Genomic DNA, 22,837 nt, shown 5'->3' with positions numbered 1-22,837 from the left:
ACAAGTCAAATATGGCACATGCTGGCAGAGCATTACAGAAACATCATGCACTGCTGGGCAGACAAAACAAGCAATGGAGGGGTCAGGAAATGGAATATCTGGTTTGTTGCCTCAAAGCAAGTCAGTTTAAGTTTTAATATATTATTTTTAGATATGGATAATTAGAAAGGCCACACCAAAAGTATCTGGTTTTAAATCTGACATTAATAAGTTCAACTCTCTGTGATTGAGTCTATCTCTCTAAACTCAATCAAATTAAAAGGAATAAGAAACACGTTTAGTGTTGCACTCATTTTATTGATCAGTGGTTAAAAAATCATTCAAATCTCAAGGCGCAGTGCCCATTTGAGATCTGGTTTGTGCAGTTTGATCAGAAAATAATTAAAAACATAAAAACAAACACTTGGATCAATTTCTATGGTCCACTTTTTGCAATCAATTTAAAAACAAAATAATGCAAATTATCATGTACCATTTAAAAGAATTTAAGAAACGCTGAGAAGTGCATTAAAGTGGAACTTCTAACAACTGCATTTTTAAAGGATGCCGTCCTTATGGTACGAACCTCATTCTGACCAAACCTCCGATGATTATTCTATACAGTACTCTAATGGGAAAGAAAACTGATTTATTTAAAATATACAACTGTTTTTGGCATCTATTTGAATAACATTGCAAAACAGTAAAGCACAGCACATATAAATAAGACGGCATTGTTACTTCTGCACAATTACGTTGCAGATGAGTAATTAAAAGGTTGATGTGCAGTACTTAAATCCAAACTTAATTAATTAACCAAATCAATATATTACCCCAAAATAGGACTAGATGTTTTATCGATGAACAAAAGAAGTATTCAAGGCCATCCACTCACCCAATAACAATTATATGGATTGAATAAGACATCAGTGACTGTGTTTTGTTCATTACTTAGATTTTTTTTTTCCATTGAAGACAAAAGTACCAAGTTCAAAAAAGAAGAAAAAAAAGTTGAAAAATCTTCAACTGATTAAGAAATTTGCTATACATTTTATTTACATCTGAGCTGCCAAAAAGTATAAAAGTATCAATATTCACAAGAGACTATACAATAATCCTTAATCAGTAGGTCCAAAAACTCCTGCTTTTATGTTTGCCCAAAATGTAAAAAGTATTCAACCAGTGTTTTGGAAAATAGATATAGAACAAATATATAATACATTAACAAAGTTTTGACCATATTATAAAGACTTATAATAGTGCAACTACCTAATGTATGTTTTTTTTAAAAAAGAGGCATTTCAAAAAGTAATAAATCTTTAAAATATCTTCTTAAAAAGGAGCATCTCTGTGCAGATTATTACTGTGGACATTAATTAAAAAGAGGAAGGCACAGCGGCCCTGGTAGACTGAGTCAAACACGTTTTACACAGGACTGGAGATGGAGTAAGGTTACAGGCGTCCCAGGGTGTAATCAGAGGAGGGGTAGGCCACACCGGGGTTTGTAGGTAAAAGAAAATTAGGGGCTGCGGGGTTGTGCGGGACGACACGGCGAGACACAGGAGGTAAAAAACATTTCTGAGGTAAAGGTCACACAGATGTGGTCACTCTGTCTGCAGCGTTATTGACCTCGTTTTTGTTGGAGTCCAGGCCTTTGGCAGCGTTCAGGTCGTTGCGGAGGTTCTCGGCCGCTTTCTTCATCGTCTTCAGCTCACCGGGGTGAGGCGTGGCCCGTCGAAGTAGTGTTCCCTGAGTGAAGGAAAGAGATTCAAACTAGTGGTACGTCTTTGACTTTGGTGATCATCTGACATTTACTCTAGCACCACCAGCAGGTTAACATCAGAGTGAAATACCACTATTATAACCAACTACTGTGAGATTTGCCCTCGAGCTTGCTGGTCTCACCTTGTCGTCATCCTCGTCGTCCTCATCATCATCAAGAAAGTGAATTGCGCTGATCCTGTTCATGGCTTTGTCATCCCACGTGTCATCTGCCATGTCATTCACCAGACTATCCAGGGCTCCACAGCGGGCAAGATTATCAGAGCCTGGTTTTTAAAAAGAGACAACACAAGTCAATAACAAGTTGTGTTACTGGAATTCATGCTCTCATCAAAATGCTCAGATAGAATTGAAGAGTGCGATCTGAAGCGGATGTGTGAGCACATTCAAATCAATATGGTTGTTATGATTGCTTCTCTGCAAACTGTCAACTCAAGAAATGAAATCTGACACATAACACAGCGCTCATAAGAGAGAGCCTGAAACTGCCAGATCACAGTTTCAAATCCTGGCTTAGTCATAGGCTTACAGCAACACAATCTTCCCTGCCCCCAACTTCAGCTTCAGCCTCGGTCATCTGACCTCCACCAGTCTTATGTCTGCACCTCCACCACGAGAGAGAGATGGCACGTCACAAAAATGAATGACTATGTTAAAAGAAATGTATTGAATACTTAAATTTTTGAGGGAGAAACAATGCACAATACAGGGTCAAGCAAGGAGCAAACACTTTTCAGTGAATCCTGACAGATTTAGGCACAAATCTGTGGATGACAGCAAAGGAAAAGAATTACAATAAACCGTTGTATCAGGCAGAGATAGAGCTAGCCCTCAGCTGCATCTACCCAGTGGGCGAGCTTTTAACGGCAATGGGCCAGCCTCTGCTAAGCCTCTTTAGCTGTCCAATCCACCACATTTCTGAAAAACATAACCAAGGAGGGCCTCAAGGGACAGGCGAGGCACTGATCTGTTATAGGCTGTTATCCCTTACAGGACCTCATAATCGACAGATACTGCAGGGAAGGATCAGAGGGCGCAGAACACACTGTGCTTCCCCAAGCAGATAATCATGTGATAATGTCATCAAAACCGCGGGGCACTAAATACTCTGAGAAGATGCAAGAACTGATGAATATTCCTCAAAATATCACGGTGTTGGCACCAGGTCATTTCACTCTAGAGCAGCGGTCTTCAACGTTTTTCAGTCCAAGGACCCCCAAACTGATAGAGAGATGGAGCAGGGACCCCCTACTAAGTATATTCTATAAAATTGTGTTTTATATTAAACTGGGCCTAGTACCATGTATAAGCATACCTTGTTATTGTGCATTCAATACTACGCTATTCAAATAATACACAGGTTCATATATTCATGTTTTTAATTTTAAAGGTACAGTGAGTAGGGTGGCCGTGCCACTGCCATTTAGAAACATACCTTGTATGATAATCATGTATACAAGCTATTCAAATTGACGTTTTTATGTTAAACATAAATATGGAAACGAAAATGAGTGAAGGCCTATTAGTGCAACTGCCATGCATAAACATACCTGTTATCTTGCATACAATACTGAACTATTAAAATAATGGACAGATTCATGTTTGAAAAAAAATAAATTAAAAAATTGTCTAATCAACCAAAAATTGTGCGGACCCCCTGCAGTACCTCCGCGGACCCCCTGTTGAAGACCTCTACTCTAGAGGAAGCTCAACACTTAGGGAGGATAGGGATCTACAAACAAATGGTACATAAGCAAAGAAACACTGTTCATGCACCCATATATACTGGAAATTCAGTCAACCAGTACGGTATGAGAAAAATGTCAAGATAGAGTCCCTGCTTCTGGCAATACCGATGATCCATGAAGGTTATTCAGAACCTTTGAGGATTATTTTAGGCTTTGGCTCGATGAAAAACAGTACCTTTATTGTCTGGTTCACATGGTTGTTGTGGCAGCAGCACACAGGTGAGCACCTTCTCCCCTGAGTCGGGATCCTGGTCAGTCTGAAAGGTGAGGAGAGGCTGCGACTGGTTTTCTGACAACCATAAGGCCTTCAGTCGTAGTGTGGTCAGTGACATCGGTAAGTGGGTGAGCCTGAAACCAGACCGGATGTAAATCACTAACTCAGAAAACCAAAAGATAACTACAGGTTTGCAGTTGTTTTGACAACGTGGAGGAGGGAAAACCCTCCAGACACAGAGGCGAACATGTTTGTGTGTGACTAATGCAGCAGACATCGCTGCAGCTTGATCTGAAGACAAAACCGGTAGTAGCGGAGACACAAAGCCAAAACAACCTTTTGACAGAAGGTTAGTAATAACCGTCCAGACAATCTTTGGGCATCGGAGAGTTGAAAACATGCATTTCATCAAGTATTTATCAAGTACAATTAAATCATATTTCAGTATTTGGTTTACTTTTTATTTTATCATTACTATTTAATCACAAAGTCTACAAATTACTTGAAAAAAGAAGATACGGACGTGTTGTTGAACGTACCTATTTCCAGAGACGTCTAGCACATGCAGTTCTGTGGATTGCGACAGCTCCGACGGTATCCTCGTCAGCCTGTTCTCTCGTACACAGAAGACATTCAGACCGCTGCAGCCCCCGATCTAGATAACAGAAGAGATCATTTGATTAGGCTGCATGTCAGACAGTGTGCAGGTGTCCTGTGAGGCATAAAAACATATATAGGAAGACACACATATAGGATTCAACTGTACTTTTTTTCCCCTTGCAAGTATAACATGCAACATCAATGCGCATGTTAATAAATCTGTCTTTTTTAACACAGCCAGGACAATAAAAACCAGAGTAAATCTGTGGTCAGCATTTGTGCACTTTGTCCCAGAATTGGTGATTTCAATGGCAAACCAGTTAAATGTCAAAGGATTGGGACAGAGGGACCTACAATTGGGAACAATTAGGCCTAGTAGCCAGCCAAGGCAGAGATACAAGTATTGTTTAAGAGATCCATCATGTTCAAATGGACAAGTTAAGCTGATCATCTACACAAGTTAATATGATAGGTGCTTATTTCTACGCTAGTTTAGCCTTCCACTGTGGCTTAAATTAGGACTAAGATTTATCTGAATAATCAGCAGTGGATGAGATTGTTACATTGTGCAGCAGGTACTATACAAGTATAAAACTTAAAGGAATAATAATAAACTAGCAGTAAACAAAGCATCTTTTAAGAAACTATTTTAAAACAAATCAAACACCGAATTAAATCTGCTTCCATGTAAGCACGGACAAAATTCAGCAGGGAAAAAGCGTTATGAGACTAATAAACAATCAATATAATCCATAAAACTGGGCCAATGGTCAAGTAGCTCAGAAATGCACAAATCAATACTTGGTTCATGGCTACGCTGTGATTGTTAGCAATGCCATGCAACACTGGTTTGAGAAAAAGGTGACGCCATCGATTCATTATCTAGGCCGACTGTTATTTTTCTCCAAACACTGCAGTCTTTGCATCATAAAGACACAGGGGCATTGTGCGACGTCTGAAGAAGCCTTTGAGATGAAGCTTTAAACCAGGCGGACCTTCACTTAAACAGACAAGAGGTTTAGAAAAGAATGTCACATACAAACACAATGGATACACTCAGACAGAGCTGAGCAAACCAGAGGACTGAGCAGTGAACGTGAAATGAGAGAGCTTGACAAGTAGGAGCATTGTTGATCCAAACGTGAATGAACTTTTGACATTTTGAGCCAATGAAAATCTAAACAGTTGCATTAAAGATTGACAACAGTCTACCTTAACAGCGTTGCATCACTGTACTCAAAACAGATTCTATTTGATTGAAGAAGAAAATCTCAGGTTTGTAATAATGTTATATTACAGTTCAGAACTGCAGTTTCAGACCATCAATTGCAGACGTGCAGATCCAAACTGCGACACCTATTGACCTAAAAGTAACAGCAGCGACTGTTTAGACCTGAAGATGTAAAACGTCCATGAGCGTTAGCTACAAGCCAACAGTCACAGATTCTGCCATTTTGACACTCGCAGCACTTGGAATAAAGGAGTGTTAAAGCTGTTTCCTTCAATACATTTTTGGTTAATACAGTATGTGGTTGTTAGGTTTTACATTTCAAATCTGTACACGTTTTGTAAATTGTTTTATAGCTACAAGCTGAATTGCTTTTCAGTTTTTTTTAATCTTTTATTCATATTAGCTCAGTCCTCTTTATAGCAAGTCCTCTCTCTGCCATCAGTCAATACTGGACGTTTACAATCAATCTTTCCTATTACATTTGTATTTTGGTAACACTTTCTATTACGTCATTATAACGAATATAATGGGTTTTAATCTGGTTATAGCACTGTTTAATCACTGTAATCGTATTGCTTTATAACAATAATCATTACACATCAAAAAAGCATTGCATAATGACCTTTACGGTCAAGTATTATACTACTTCATGGTTGTGTGTCATTGTTATAAAGCATTACAAATATGTATGCATGCTTATAGACTGTAATTAAACAGTACTTATAAGCAGATTATAATGCATTATAGGTATGTTTATAGTGCATTATAGACATGGGCTTGCAAAAAGATGTCAGTGAGTGACCAGCAATTATTATTAAGTATTATGATATTTGACAATATTATATGCCAACATTATTAATAGTTATATTTAGTTATAGTTTATAACTATGATTATACAGTGCTTAAAGCAAATCATAACCCATTATATGTTATATGTATGTTTATAATGCATTATAGACATGGATGTCATAGAAAGTGCTACCTGTATTTCTTTACCTTTAACTTTTTAATGAAATTTGGTGCTTTCTGACTCTATTAAAAAGAAGATGCTGTGTCTCCAGGGGTTTATCCTCAAATTCAATTTAAAATAAATGATGTCGGTTGATATATGAAAAGCTTACCTCCTTAGGTAATGCCGTTAGCTGGTTCCTGTCACAGTTGAAGTTGGAAAGTCGCTTTAATTTCCCAACACTCCTAGGCAAACTCTGTAATAAATCAATAAAAAAAAATGTAATAAAACATTGAGTTTAAAAACGATATGGCCGTAGAAAACCAAATCGTCCATGTGTCACTAGTACAGTGCAGTGCTCTTGTGCACAGAGACAAAAGGAGATGTGTTGCTCACACAGTTGGTTCATTTATCAACACACAAAACAGAAAAACACTGGTAAAAGCGGCAATGTGTGCATCGCCTGAATGTCAATCTCTATTTCACTCAGAACAACTCAATGTATTCCTGTCACATCTCAGATGATTTACATGTCCATGTTTAATCATGAGGCTGTGCTAATGTTTCCAATCAGCTCAAAATCATAGCACAGCATAAAAAGCTATACTTACTCCTATTGAATGATACTCAATGGTGCATCTATAGCAATTTCATGTAATTTGTAATGAGGATGAAACCTTTATCCTTTCATTATACCAAAACCGTTATGCGATGTGCTGCTGCTTTCCTATTAACTGTGTTAATGCAACATCTACATAGAAACAGCTAATGAAAATGAACTGTATTTACATATATGTAGTAATCCCATAGTGTTTTCTTTACATTTTAAAAGACTAGGGTGCATTACAGTTGCAAACACAAACCTGTATCTGGTTCTCAGTGAGCACAAGTTCAGTAAGGCTTTCACAGTTACCAATGCTCTCTGGAAGATAAGTTAGCCTATTCTGATCAGCTTTCAATATAGAAAGTTTCCGTAGTTTTCCTGCAGAGAAAGAGAAATACATGTTAAACAAAATCAACCTTGCTCAGACACTGATTAGCAGGCTGATGAATCAGTTACTGTGATATTGAGGAAAATGGATGCTAGCATATATATTTTTAGTGGGTTGTTTTCACACCAAAGTTTATTGGCTCGCCACATACAGTACATTTATGATATGAACATCCCAACAAGCCATTGTGAATGAAACTTTCAGAAAAAAAATATTTTCCTTTATATGATTTTTACTCAATGAGGAGAAATAACCTCTCAGAGAAGATAGTCAAAACATACAAGAGAAGAGCACTCAAGGTGGTGTAATCATGATAATTAAGAGCTGGGCGGATTCACATGCTCACCAATGCTTTCTGGTAGAGCATCAATTAGGTTCTGAGACACCAGCAGGTCAATGAGCGACACCAGGCCACCCAACTCCTCTGGAAGTCGCTCTATTTTGTTTTCTGATACATCCAGACACAACAGGCTTCTCATACTGCCCATCTCCTTAAATGCAGAGCAGAGACTTGTGGTAAGCCAAGTTACAATAACATGGCAACAAATACAGTCTAGGAAAGCAGAGAACAATCAATGTTGTCTATGGATTCACAACACCTAAACTCAGGACTTAGGCCACGACATAGGACATATGTGACCACTCTTAATGTACAAAGTCAGATATGATTATATCGTCAAATTCAAATGAATCACTGCACTACATTTACATTCAGAGCACACAATTTTACATTTTAGGTTTCGGCCAATATGACTGCAAGACAAGATTTGTCTCATCTTGGGAGGACAAAAACAAATGTTTCTCATTGTATTTGAACACTTATTTACGGCATTTCATTCAAAACCCTACATGCACTATTGCACACAGCAATAAAATTATATGTAACAGTGTTACTCTTATCAAGGCAAAGACAATAACAGATTCTGAAAATGTATTATCTTACTGAAGGGATTTCAGCCAACTGGTTTCCATCCAGCCACAAGTCCTTCAAGCTGACAAGACCGCCTATTGACTCTGGCTATGAGGGAAGAAGAAATGTAGAGATTGAAAGAATGAGAGCCAGGAAAATTGAAGAGAAAAACAAAAGCAGAAAAATACAATACATCCAACAATGAAAATAATTTAGTTCAATGTACACATAAGTTAGAAATTAATAAACACATAAAGAGCCTTTACTTGGCAGCTTGACCTTGCTTCATCCATCAGTAAATCATTTACACATAAGATTACAACTAAAAACCAAAGCTCAAAGCAGATGGCCATCCTCCCATCTGGGTGATAAGAAGTGAAAGCTGTTCTCGAGGGATGCTAATCTACTTGGACGTGACAAGAAGAAGGAAATGGGAAGAGTTTATTTCTGCTCATTTTGTGTGCCATGTGCCATCCTTCTGAGTAAACAAGTTCCCGGCATCCAGACACAAGACCAACTTACCAAACTGTATAGCTCATTATTTCCTAGGTCGAGCTCTTCCAGTCTGTGAAGCATAGAAAGTGACCTGTGGATGACACATGCCAACGAAAGTTCAAATACAAATACAGTCAAAATAAAAAAGCAGAGGCCTGCTGCATGTTCTAAGAATTAATAACCTCTGTTAACATCGTATGAATGAAAATACACAGCCTCTCTGTGTACACAAAATATAACCCCACATAGACAGTGCAGTTGGTTGAATACTTACTCTGGTAGGAATGTCAGCAGATTTTCTCTGAGTTCTAGTGATGCCAAATTGGAAAGGCTGCAATGATGACATGAAAAAAAGAGGGACGATTATACATCTCTGAAAATCCTGTGAACTGCGCGCACACACACACACACACACACACACACACACACACACACACACACACACACACACACACACACACACACACACACACACGATGCTCTGCGTGTTTCTAGAAAAACAATATGTCTCCTTGCAATCAGTTATCTGTGAACAGGAAGTATTTTTGAGGTGTGTCAGTCTTATCACGACGGTAAAATTGCAGGAGCATAAACAACCAGGACTTTAAATGACAGGATAAAATGTCTAAATGGATATCATAGAACAAAGTCCAGGGTTATCTTCATGCAGAGCTGCTTATGCATGCCATAGTACTGAACATGTACCCAATTAATGGAGGATTTTATGACAACAAACTAGTACAGTACAAGTTAATCTTGTTGATCAGAACCCAGACTAAATAATTCAGCCTTTGTGTGTTATTAGAGATGGACTGAGGAGTCAAAATAAAGCCTTTCCATTCAGTTTGTGAGTAAATAAGTGTTTGACTGTGCCAAAGGGATTAGCATTATCTAGTAGGTGTGTTTGAACTGGTTCTTACAGGCTGGCCTCAAATGAGACAACAGGAAATACAACGGCTACTTTTTCCTTAATCTTGTGTTGTTTATTCGTCACAGCCGGCCACTGAGCCACAGATTAATAAACAGACAGAAGAAATGATGAAAACAGACACCTAACTGCATCTTTTGTGAAAGCTTCTCTTTTTTTGACAGAAAACATCCTCGTCTCAGAAGATAAATGACTGATGTCACGTAACCCCTTGAACGTTAGCCTTAACCACTTCTAAAAACCCACCGCATGTTTTTCATAACCGTGTTCCTTGACAGAGAGCAGGCCTTAAGTCACCGCATTATGTAAGATAGATATGGGACATATGTGGGGCACATGCCGTACCAGGAGGAAAAGGGTGTGAAGAGATCTCTTTAACTCAAGCTGGCTTTATTGGTCAGAAAATTGTATATTTCATTAAGGTAACCCTAAGAGACCTTTTGCAAAATCAGTCATATACACATTAACAATATGAGAGGTAGCTGTTAAAGCAAACTAGCTAGTCAAAAAAAAAGAAATTCTGAAAGATGCTAAATCTTTTTGGGAGCACATTGAAATACATTCTGTCCATGCACAAGAAGTCTATTTAAGACATTTCCAACGCAACATTCAGTTCAAAGCAAGCACACATTTTGACTTTTTTTGGTTTTATTGTTTTTTGGCTTGGTTCAACATTTTGTAGAATATCTACAACATGAAGAACACATAACACAGCTACAATTGTTGTAGCCCAGTTTTAGCCCCTGCATCTATAATCCATTGCAGTATGGATCTTCATCAGAAAATCCATCTGGTGTTTTGTGTCTTGCATGAAATCAAATTTAGGTCTATCAATACTGTATATGTAGAACATCAGATTAACACTAAGCCTAAAAAAAATATTATTTATTTATTATGTATTATTTCAAAGCCTACAATCCTGAGATATGATCACTAAAGGAGCAAAGGGAATCCTTTCTTGAATCACAGTCAGGGTCTCATCCGTCAGCAATGCATCGTCCCTTAGAGGTTATGCAGTAATGCTTAATTTATGGCACAAAGGCAGCCAAGACCAAACTCTGTTTAGTTTAGCTCCAACTGTTTCAGCAGTTATCTTATGGTTAAAATATGCTCCCTAGAGCACTGCCAATTATTATTTTAGATATTCTACTGGACAACATCAGCACAAGTTTCACTGTATCTACATCAGAAAAGTGCCTTTAAAGAGCATGTCTTTATTGATATGTATTTTTGTAATTCTGTCTTAAAAATACATAAAATTACCACAGTGTTATGTGTTTACAAAAATAAGCATTTTACTTTCTCAGCAGTTACATACTAGTATGTTTTAAATCAGTCAAATGTCAGGATATTATCAACATTCTAACCAAAGGTGCACGTCAAGAGTAATTTCATCCTTTTAAATCCCTCCTGAAAGGGTTTAAAATTAAAATCAGTTTCCCTTGAACTCCAAACTTCTACTAAAAACATCCCTTGTGGCAATTTGACGTAAAAGCACATAGTTCTGTTATTAAATCCAATTATAAACTGAACTCAAGGAGAAGGGAGACCTCATAGGAATAAGAATGTTGGCCAGACATGCCTTTTTACTGCAGCAGATTATATGCCATCTCACAACAAGGCTTGAGAGGACCCTGACTGATGTGAGTGTGAAGAGTAATGTGGTTGGTATCCTTTTACCAATGCAGTGAGATTATAGAATAAATTCTTACAATCAGGAGAAAGGGAGACAAAAGAAATGCAGGCACTTGTAAAGCTCAAGATCACTTGCCGCTCAGTGGTTTGGTTGAGCAAATGTCTGCTTTTAAAACAACTGAAATAGTTTTTTATGAAATTGAATTAATTTACAGGTAAAATTAATGATAATTCTGGGAGAACCATTAAGGAGAAAGCAAAGTGTGAGACTAGAAAATGCAGAGAGAGACAGGTGGGATGTCATCATTACAATGAATGCACCTCAGGCTGCTATGAAACTGTGTGGACATGTTTAATCGGCAAAGGCTAGATATCAATATGTCAAAGTAAGTACGAAGAAACGGTGCATTTACTTACTTCCCAATGTTTTCTGGAAGAACTTGCAATGAAATATCATTGATGGAAAGGCATGTTAGATTCCTTAGCTCTGGAAAGCTTTCGGGTAACCTGGAAAAATAAAAAGAGAGGCCACAGGGTGAGATGCAGGTGGAAGAGGAGTGCAAGGAGTCTAATTGGATGCCCATGTTGGTTTGTTTCTATAGACACACTGTTCTTTAAGCAATGTTAAGCAAGAGTTCACCACAATTCAACCCTAAACTCTTGATGAGTTAAGTAGTTTATCTGTGCTGGTTGCTATTCATCTTTACCTTCTGTTCTGCCCTTTGCTGCTCTCTTACATTAAATCAAATGTTTTAACTTGTTTATGAACATCAGGGGTAGAATTATATAACATCACAAAGGGAGTCAGAATATTCTTGTTCTACTCCAGGATGTTAGGCTGTGATTACACGGGACAATTTGTTGAATACTACTGGACATTTTTGATTAATGGTTTAATTACACCAAATACGTAAGTGCCTGAATTTCATTTCCTAAATGGACTCATTATCTGCTTGTTCAAGACAGACAACCTGCATACTTTCTTTTGTCAAGTTTTTATTTTAAAACCCATTATCCTCATTAATATTGCAGGCCGGGCAGATGGGACTACTGCTAGTTGTGGTCACACTTTGATCAATAGCAGCACAAACAAAATAATGCTTCTCCCTTTTTAGTGGCAGCCATAAGCTCACTTGCTATTGTCTTTGAGAATCCTACATGAACGTGGGCTGGTGAAACAACAAAGGCTACTTCTGCTTTAATATCTCTCTTCAGAAACATCATAGAGAATGAATGTAAACCAAAAGTCCTTTTGAACTACAGCAATTAACAAAGCATTGAAATCAGACAGGTATTGTATATTTCTTAAGCAAGCTATCAACAACTTCTGTCATCAGTCCCAAAATAACAGCTCCTTTTATACAGACAACTAAATTCAGTTATTCATATCATCTGATGCCGTCTTTAATTATGATGAGTTGAGAAACACACAAATGCTTATTTTTTTTTCATTTGAATGTCGTATGTGAATATACTTGTAATTCAGAAATTTGAATAATTTGAATATTTCTTTCAACAATGTGACATCCCATCTCTGCTAACCTTTAGTGGGAACTAGACCTTCACTATCAAACAGTTTATATAGGACTGATGAGTGGAAAATTAGGCTACTACTGTGGAAAAAGAGTGTGTGTGTGTGTGTGTGTGTGTGTGTGTGTGTGTGTGTGTGTGTGTGTGTGTGTGTGTGTGTGTGTGTGTGTGTGTGCACTTTAAAAGTATTGAACACCAATGACTCTCTAATACTATTCATTGCTGACTCCTAAACTATATACTGCAAAACAATGTGGTTTTGCTCCTGCTGAGGTGCAAATTAGATTTAGTCTCCCACACACAACGAAAAGCATATTGTGCAAAATCTGCAATCTGTCAAGGAGAGTGTGTGAATGATCATAACAGCAGGGGATCTCCACACACACCGCTCACTAAGCATTAAGTATCAAAATCATTATGAAATGTGAAAAGTATGGGTTTAGCATTGTTACAAACTTTGACAGCTGAATATTTTAGAAGTGACCACTATTCAAGTATTAGATATGACTGATGGGTAATTTGTTTTCAACATAATCTGGAGGATTACCTTGTTAGTGGATTTCCACTGAAATCTGCCACTTGGAGCGCTTTGCAGTATGAAATACTCTCTGGAATTTCCATAATATCTGAATAAAAGAAAAAAAGACACTGGTTGTTACACTTCTTAATCAAAAATAAACATAAAATACAATCAGCAGTAGTTGAGATATATATATATAGATAGATAGATAGATAGATAGATAGATAGATAGATAGATAGATAGATAGAACTATATCTATAGATATAGATATATATAGCAATATAATGTATTAAAAACAGTTGGTTTGAATGCAAGTGATAAACAGCAAAGAAGACAATAACAATAGTGAAGATGTTATTGCAAAAAATTGTATTTCGTAGTAAATCCAATGAGTCAGTATGTTATGTTAACCATGTCTCACTCTGCACACACTTCCACTTAACTAGGACTCAATACAAACAACACTGTGTGTGTTAAATGTACTTTCTTTTAACTGAATATGTGTTTTTGTTGCTCTACAGCCTGTGAACTGTGAACCGCGTGCTCCGTTGTATCTAACAGAATATCCGGGTCTACACAAACGACTCGGGAGATTGAGGCTTAATGAAAACCAAACTTTATCTTTATGCACGTTTGTTGGATCAGCTTCACCAAGGAGGAGTAAATCTGTCAATGCGATTCATTCGCTGAACTTAGTGACGTCTTGCTCATTTTGTAATATTCTCGCAGATGTGAAGAAAATACACAGAAACACAGTTAAGAAATGTACTATGTAACAATGTGCTGTAATATTCTACTTTACGTTTGTGCTGCATTGGTATATCAGTGTTTTCATTTACCATTTCTAGAGACATCCAGTTCTACCAGCTGCATGAAGTTGGCTATTTCTGGTGGAAGTCTCTGGATCTCGTTGTCACTCAGGCCAAGTTTTCTTAATTTCACCAGCTGGAAAAATGGCTGAAAGTTGAAACAAAACAAATATTCAGTAAAAAGCTTAAATGTGGTTTTAGCAATGCTCGATGACAACACTGGTGCATCCTGGACTGATTAAAGGGTGAGACTTTTGTTATGCAACAATGCTTGGCAAATATTGTTCACCTGAACAGCGAGTCACAGTTATTTCAAGGATCACTCCTTTGATGGTTACTAGTTCATACAAAATAATTAAATTCAACAGAAACAACCCCAGATCACTTTTGTTGGGGTGAACGTTACCTGTGTTAAGGATGCTACAGTAAATCAGTCTGATTTTGAATTGCAGAAGCACACATTGTTAGTATTTGCAGACATGATCATGACATTCTGACATGTCATACATAGTAGGAAAAGCACAGTTGTAAATCAAAATTTAAAAAAAGATTCTATGTTAATGTTATCAGTGAAACCTGCGCTTTTCTAGTCCAAATGTCTGCTCATTGGTTGTGATGCATCAACTTAACTTGAAATGTATTTGGCCAGACTAACTGACTATACACTGACACAGTGACTGTAGAGGACCAGAGGATTTGAATGGTACATAAAGCAAGAAAAAGACCCAGGTTCAAGGCAATCCTCTTGAAAAAGAGAACATGAGTACAATGATGGAGGCCAGTCTACTGCCTTAACATGCGGTCTTTTATTACCACTCTTCTTTCAAATATTTGCTCGGTTTGTATGAACTTTAATAATAGTAAACTTGTCCAATGGCCTAATGACTAAACGCCTCCTGTTTCACTGATTTTCACTGCCATTTTTGAGGACTTACAATTAACAGGTAAAGTGTCCTTGTTGTGAGATATTTAGATTTTTATTCAGCAGGCTTCAACAGATTTGTTCTTTTTGTCTCCCAGTTAAAAGTCTCTTTCTTCTCTACTGTGCTTTTCTGACACTGTCAGACTGAATGCCAGGCTTCAGGTATTCACATACAACTAGTAAAATAGTTTGAACAGGTCAAGGTTACAGGTTCCTACTAGTAAGTAAGAAGATCCATCTTTGTTGACAACTTAAGGAAAGAAAGATCCGGTTGGCCCACTTATTTTAAAGCAATTATACAATAAACACATACTTGACACCGCAGAACAAGAGCGGGCAGAAACTTGCCTGTGTTGGTGAAGCAGGAAGCTAACAATACTGCTTCAGGTTCCCTAAATGTTTTGGCATGAACAGAAAAAGCAGACTCATGAATTTTCCCTCTGGCCTTTGTATTTTTCCTACTATTGCTAGTTCCTAGGCAGCTGGCCATGACGGCTCATCCATTAATGCAGTTGCTAAATACCTACATTTCTCATTTCTCTTTTATTCAATCATTTAGATTGATCGCTAAAACAAGCTCTACTCTTTTGATCTCTATGTTGCAAACACATACGTTTGCTGAAAATGTGACGAGATAAACAACTTTGTTCTTTATTCTTGTGCACAAGCCTGTTGCACTTGTTGCACAAGAAATGCAGAAATGCAACACAATGGATGTGCATTCCAAGCAGACACGATGATTAAGTTTCAGGTTTCTCCTTTTCTATAACTTTGCTATATGTATGCTGTCACCATTGGAATCCATTGCAACCAACATGAATTCAAGCTGCAACAGCTATTTTTCCAATCACCTGTTTGACACTCAAAATGTTTAGTTGGCTTATGGCCATCCAAGCTGCTAGGAGAACACTTTTTAGGTAAAAATGTCTTGGAGGAAACTGTACCAGTGTTCCTCTTTGGTTCCCCTTCATATCACCTTACTGTCCTTGATTGTTGTACGCTCAGGTAAATGTAACATGTTTTGCCTGGAGGTTGCTGGATCTCAACAAGTTTTAAGTTAACCCTAACCCAACTAAATTGTATCGAAGCTATTACAAAGTAATGTCAGTAAAGTCAAACTCCACCCTATTACAAAATGTGCTTGATTCCAAGGTCTTAAGACAGTTCAAACAGTCTCTAATCCATCGAGTAAACAAACGTGTACTCTTACAAGTAAAGACTTGTAAGAGACTTGAAGGCTTTTGCATCTTAACCACCTTAATTTTACTTTCACTTACTTACAAAATTATATTGTGGGTGCAGTCGCTCTCCCATTCTCAAGTGCACAGCTCAAAGATTTGTCTCTTGATGTTATCGGGGGAGATTGGGCTCGTACAGGCTTATTTATTTCCAGAGAACTTAACCTGAACTGTGGCATATATTCTGTTTCAGCAGACGTGTTTACCAATCTCAGACTTCCTACTTGAACTATCCCACACCTTTATGACACAGAAATCATAGCAGAGGCATACACGGGTAGGCCTACTCTGAATCCCTTCTGCCTTTGTTTAGCTTTCGTCCCAATCTAATCCTCTTGATAACAATTAAGACAATCAGAGGAGCAATACATCATTGCTTTATATTACCAGTCTAGTCACAAATTTGCTTTGCGAGTCGTGCATTACAGTGACAGCCAACCTGTTCTTCCTGTTAGTGTCATCCAGCGCCACGCCCCAAACAATCACCCATGTGTGACACCCAAAAACCAAAACAGGTTTTAGTCAGGAACACATTAACCATTCACTTAACTCCAGAGTCAATGTTTAAATCTTCAGCTTCACCCTCAGCACTGTTCAATAGAGAACAAGCACAAGCCTGAAGGTGGTTTGTGGGAAGTCGGTGCATGGATTATTGTGCAAGATATCAACCATAGCCTTCAACCTATTCCTACTACAAAAAGATGTGTAGCAAAATCCTTACATAATCTTACCAAGAATTTAGAAAATCTGCATTAAAGGTGTTTTTGCAAGGCCACAACCCTGCAGCCGTAAAGACTGCAGTAAAAGGCATGAGTGTTGAATGCTTCTACGGTTGCATGGAGGTTACATGGTCATATGTATACAGTATTATATATCGCACAGAGTTAAAACTGTCTGACCCACATGTCACAAACTCAACAACTGCACTACATTCATGAACCTGATGATATTTGGAGATCACATAAGAGTGAGTCAGTTCAACAACCATCTTCCTGCTGTGGGATTCATACCACCACTTTATTTACCGCGTCATTCATGTCATAAAACCTGCAGCTTCCAGTCTCAGAGAGGCTTCTTCTCTCCATCGCTGTGCTATCACTTTGCGTATCATTATTGAAAGGCCAAATAAGGTCCCCATAAAACTACTAAAATATTGAGTATGCTTTCATAGAATATTAAGAAACCAACAAACATTCACATTTGAGTATCTAGAACAAATTGGGTTTTTTGTTGCATTTTTCCCTTTTAAAAAGGCTTAAAGAATTGATTAGCAAAATTGTTGCAAAATAATTGTCAATAATTGTCATCAATTGACTAATCGATTAACTGACTAATTGTTTTAAATACAGAATGAACGCAATTTGAGATTTTTCTGAGAGTTATATCTGGTTGTTTTATGCTTGTCAGGTTGGAAAATATAAAAGTTCTAGAGCTTCAAATTAAGTCTGAATCTGCACAATTAATCGTCTTAAAGAAATCAAGACAAGTGAAAACTTCCCATCCAAATTTGCCACAGCCTGAAGAGATGTATTATAAAGAGTATATTGCTGTTTTATGCGACCAGCAGTCCAAACCAGCAATATATTCAGTTTCTATTATATATGACAGAGAAAAGCATCACATCTTCACATCAAAGAAGCTGCAGCCAGAGGATGTTTGGCTTTTTCTCTTGAGAAATTAATAAAACGATTAACTGACTTTAAAATAGTTGCTGATTAATTTTCTCTCAATTGACTAATCAATTTATGAACGAATTGTTGCACTTCTTCATAATCCAGTCATGCATACGTGTATACAATGCAGGTGTAAGAAAGATGAAAACACAGTTATTCAAAGCTCTTTGACACATCTGACTTACAGCTTCACTGGACCTAGGAACAGTAGAAATACTTCTTCTCCAGTTAAATGTCTTAGTTTAGTGAACTAACGACTACCGTTTACAAACTAGAAGGATGGTGTGTATATCTTGAGGGACAGTTACTTACGGTAAACTTTGAATAAACAAAGAGACACAAGTTGCTGTTTGTTAATTTGGTCCATTAAACATAACTGTGCTTCATGTCTCGGTCAGCAGATTTTTCTTTGTAAAACTACTGAAACTAGCTCAGGTTCAACTTGCCTCATCTTGTTACCGTAAAAACACACCTTGGTAGTTTCATCTCACCGATAAGACTGCCCTGTGCGAGTCTTTATCTGCCTGATGGTTGCAACGACTGACTTGAAATATTTGACTGTGTCTTAGTTACATCATTGTCACTACAATAATAAGAGGTCAGTGTTTATTCATTCAGCCACCTCGGAGGCAGTGTGATGAGGCCACACAGCGAGCACTGAGCTGGACTGATACAAAAGGTTTATCCAGTTGGACGTTTCTTGGGTTCACTCAGCAAGCATTGATGACATTAGTTACATGCCAAAGAGCACAATAAACAGTTTCTCTTGTCGCCACCCCTCTGCCCTCTAAACATACTTAGAATATTTCTGAACTGAGCATGGAGATGCCTTTACTGTCACGCAGTCGTGTGAGTTGTCACGATGAGAGTGCACCTGCTAATCACATCCTTAACATCCCGGGCGATAAGAGGGTTTACTTAAAACGGACCCTAGTTTGTCAGGTGCACTGTCTGTCATGTGTGTTGGTTTATAGTTTCATTGGTCTGTACTTTACAATCCAGGTCAATGATTCATTATCACTTCATTAGTAAACACTAGCACATACAAACGCATGAGTGAGGCAACAACAAAACACATAATGCTGTCTTTGTTTCCGGTCAGAATACCTGTTCCTGTGCCTTTCTCCACTGGACAAAGTAGGCAGTGTGACACGGCCATGGGAGGTTGCTCACATTATCTCTGTTCCATCACATTTCTATGAACATGCCAAGCCCAAAAATATTCTTTCAGCCCTCTTTTCTTTCCTCTATGGGCCCTACAACTCATTTTGTTTGCATTTCAAATTTTAAAATAAAGCAAACTCTCATGGTGTTGGTGAGCTAACCAGTAGTTGTATGTATGGATAAGGTTGACAGGTGTTTTTTCTTTAAACTACAGACAGTTGTGTATCAAAGAAAGACATGTCAGAGGCACAAAATAGTCCTTTAATCCAAGCTTTACACCGACCCACCATGACTCCAGTTATATGAGGTCTCATGCCTTATTCCCTAATCTGTCCACTTGTCTCAAACGGCAGTAGTCCCAATATATTACCAAATGGGCTCCCTGCTTTTGAAGGTTACAATGAGAACACCATTTTTCTCAGGCTTAAAAATATCCCCGGAGCAGAACTGAGAGCGCCTTCTACAATAAAACCGGTTTGGCCGCTAAAGTTAAAGGGAAAATGTTACAAAACCACAAAAGTCGCCCTTTCATTCTGCAGCTCCAAGCTATAGATGTGAGAAAGACAGCACAGGTAAGCCTCTGGGATCTTCAGTCTCAAGCCCTGACAAAGAGAAATATCACATGTACCGTTCGTACCCACGGGAAATAACCTGCAAATCCATTAACTAATAGAATCCCACTTAATCCTGAGCGCCAGGGTCACAGGTAAGAAGGCCAGATTCTCAAATGTGAGGATTTTGCTATTTTGGTCCAAATTAATTGCTTATTTTTTTAGTTTTGGACTGTTGGTCTGGACTCTATTTATTTGGCTACATCTCGATGTCGTGGCCTTCATCAGCGGATGCCGCTTACTTATTTTTGCTGTAAAAATGAATTCCAAGATCAATAATGAAGCTTCGACCTTTACTTTACAGTTGAGTTAAACAATTGTCTTATATGGGATAGTGATAGTCACCTATAAAAGGTGAGGACATGACACATTCTGGTGAGGACGGGGCCTGTATCTACAGGCTATAGTTGGCATCTAAGATTAACTAAGTCTGTTCTTTCTGATCTAGTTGACCTGTAAATGATTGTATCACAATATATGTATGTAACCCTACTAAATAACTTACAAGTGCAATTGTCGTGTAAATATTGATTATGTTGAAAATCCAATAAATACACTTCGAGAAAAATAAAAAGTAAATAATGACATTTATCTTCGTTCTTATCGCTCACCTCTTTGTGGAACAAATACTGCTCTAGAGTTCCATTACGCATAACCCTCAAATATGTATCACTGAGCCATAAAGTTACCGATTTAAGATTGCATCAATATTGTTAAACTTCCTGAACGTTCCCTGCACGCAGCCATGACAGAAAGCATCACAGATTGTTGACAAAGTTACGTTTACTTCTGACCTCGGGGCTCACCTGCCCAAACAGTTCGGACATATCCGACACAATGTCCGGGTTCTGCGGTAGGCTGTAAACGCTTTAGACACCTGGGTGTCAAACAAAAAACCCAGACTGTGGCATGTGCGTTTAGTTAACCTGGGAGGTGTGTAGTTCAGGGGAAATTTCCACCTACAAAGGGTGCATGCCTTGCTGATCTTGCGTAATTATTGTCCCCAGGTCCCACCAGTCTCTCACGGGACGCCTGAGCAGCTCTGTGTCGGAACCACTTAAACAGGAGGGACGCATTTCATGTTACCAAAAATAATAAAAAAGCTGCGTTTCACCAGCCTCTGAACCTGCCATTAAAATTAGTGAGTGAAAGCGGGGTTGTTGTTTTTTTCTTGCTTACCTTGGGCAAGTCTCGGAGTTGGTTGGCATCCAGCAACAGCTCCTCCAAACTTCGTCCGTAGCGATAAATCTCATCGGGCACATACAGCAGCGAGCAGTGGCGTTTATCGATCACCTCCACATGACGGTTGCACCGCCACAGGGGTATACAGTTAAACATCACTGGGGAGGTGGGGAGAAACCTCGTACCCGTGCGATAAACAAACAGGCAGGACTAGAAATGCAACAGATTGCTGTGTCGGGACCGTCCTGGACTCGATATGAACACACGTCAAACACAAGTGTGGCGAAACTCACAGACGAGCGAACACCGAAACTCCAACACCGAGCTATCGTTCGTTAGGTCGCGACGAACATGGGAATTATTCTCCGTCGATGTCTCACTTTGGTTACTTTGTAGCAGGCACCTGTATATATGTCGCCGCTCGGTTCCTCGTCTCACGTCGACTTCACGTCGCTTTTAAACCCCCCTCACTTCAACGTTTAAAATACGGGCTACATCTCCGTGTGGAAGAGGGTGGCGTTCTCGTTTTTCCGTCTCGTCCCGGAGTTAATTTCCTCTCCCGTCCAGTTTCTGACCCGGAACATTCACTCCCTCATTCCAATCCTACGTCATCATCCGGGCTGCTCCTCCCTCCGGTCCTCCGGTCCCTCCTCTCTCCGGTCCCTCCTCTCGGTAGTAGTCCCGTCCCGCACAGGGCCGCCATGATGGGGCGTAGAGGACCGACTACAGCCCGGGGGGGTGTTTTAATAATAAGTATAACAACTCTAGAGATCAACTGTGTATTTCATAATATTTAGAATGAGGCTGTAGTGCAATTCACTTTAAAACTTTATTTAAAATATGATCCAGCGGCATGTTTGAAACGACCTATCATATTGTGGCCAATGTTATTAATATGTAGACACAGTACTGCTGCAGAACTGACATTGCTGAGTTAGTTCATCTACTGTATGACTACTGTGAAACAGGCTATTGTTAAACCAGCATTATCCCTTGATGGCACTTTTGCCATAGTGGCCATTTATAAGCAAAAGTTAAATGTTCTTCCTTTAAGTATAAGCAATAATATCCAGTGACTGAATGTAACAAAGTTTATTTAATTCAAATAGGCTATTGTAATTCAGAACAATTTGAAGGTATGTCTTCCATTTTGTGCTTTCTTATTCCAGCTCACTTAATTCCACAGGTAATGTTTTATTTGACTGCTATGATAATTAAATCCTTTACATTAAAATATATGATCAATTATAAAATATGCTTGTTAGATATTTAACCAACTAGCAGTATACAGTTGTTAATATTACTGTAGCTAGACTTAAACTACCTGCAACATCAAAATGCTGCTTCCCAGTAATGCATCAGTATTAATCAAACAATATATCATAAAAATGACTAGGGCCATTCAGCTGTATCATAGGTACTTCTCATACTTTAGGTACGCTACATTTTACTGGGAATACTACTTTTGTTTGAATTGTCTGTTAAAAGTGAGCTGGATTGAAGCAATTTTATTTATTTTTTTAACAACCTGAAATGCATAGCCGGATAAACCTGCTTGGGGACCCCAAGGAAAAAATTAGCTGCTGGGCTCCATTTTAACGTGCCACTATTTCCCCTCCCTTTGCATTTTGCACGGTATTTTGATGATGGAATATTACAGGGACCAAAGTTTGCTGTGTGATAATGTGGTTAAACTCCAATTAGGAATATGCAATATCAGCTGA

General features: G+C 38.4%; 1 protein-coding gene across 1 annotated transcript; it reads right to left on the bottom strand.

Annotated features, from left to right (window-relative positions):
* Positions 1-276: 276 nt before the first annotated feature.
* Positions 277-21,695, bottom strand: lrrc1 (leucine rich repeat containing 1). Its single transcript, XM_068723770.1, has 14 exons — positions 21,111-21,695; positions 14,354-14,471; positions 13,541-13,619; positions 11,881-11,970; positions 9,175-9,231; positions 8,928-8,991; positions 8,439-8,513; positions 7,842-7,986; positions 7,367-7,485; positions 6,676-6,759; positions 4,263-4,378; positions 3,685-3,857; positions 1,885-2,027; positions 277-1,728 (listed from the first exon to the last, which is right to left on the bottom strand). The coding sequence occupies exons 1-14, from the start codon at positions 21,267-21,269 to the stop codon at positions 1,570-1,572; spliced, it is 1,581 nt and encodes a 526-aa protein (XP_068579871.1). The 5' UTR covers positions 21,270-21,695; the 3' UTR covers positions 277-1,569.
* Between the last annotated feature and the right edge of the window lie 1,142 nt (positions 21,696-22,837).

Source organism: Cebidichthys violaceus, unplaced genomic scaffold (assembly GCF_023349555.1).
Source record: "Cebidichthys violaceus isolate CVI_PGR_0920_01 unplaced genomic scaffold, fCebVio1.0.p SCAF_10, whole genome shotgun sequence".
NCBI lineage: Eukaryota > Metazoa > Chordata > Actinopteri > Perciformes > Stichaeidae > Cebidichthys > Cebidichthys violaceus.
Note: the sequence above shows the minus strand (reverse complement) of the source record. Positions and strands in the feature narration are given on the sequence as shown.

Excerpts from the sequence above, each read along its gene's own strand:
- lrrc1 (XM_068723770.1), bottom strand. The coding sequence starts at position 21,269 with ATGTTTAACTGTATACCCCTGTGGCGGTGCAACCGTCATGTGGAGGTG. Across the intron at positions 13,620-14,353 it reads ACTGGATGTCTCTAGAAATG|ATATTATGGAAATTCCAGAG; the intron begins GTAAATGAAAAC and ends TCTTTTATTCAG. Across the intron at positions 7,486-7,841 it reads TGCTCTACCAGAAAGCATTG|GAAAACTACGGAAACTTTCT; the intron begins GTGAGCATGTGA and ends CTTTCTCTGCAG.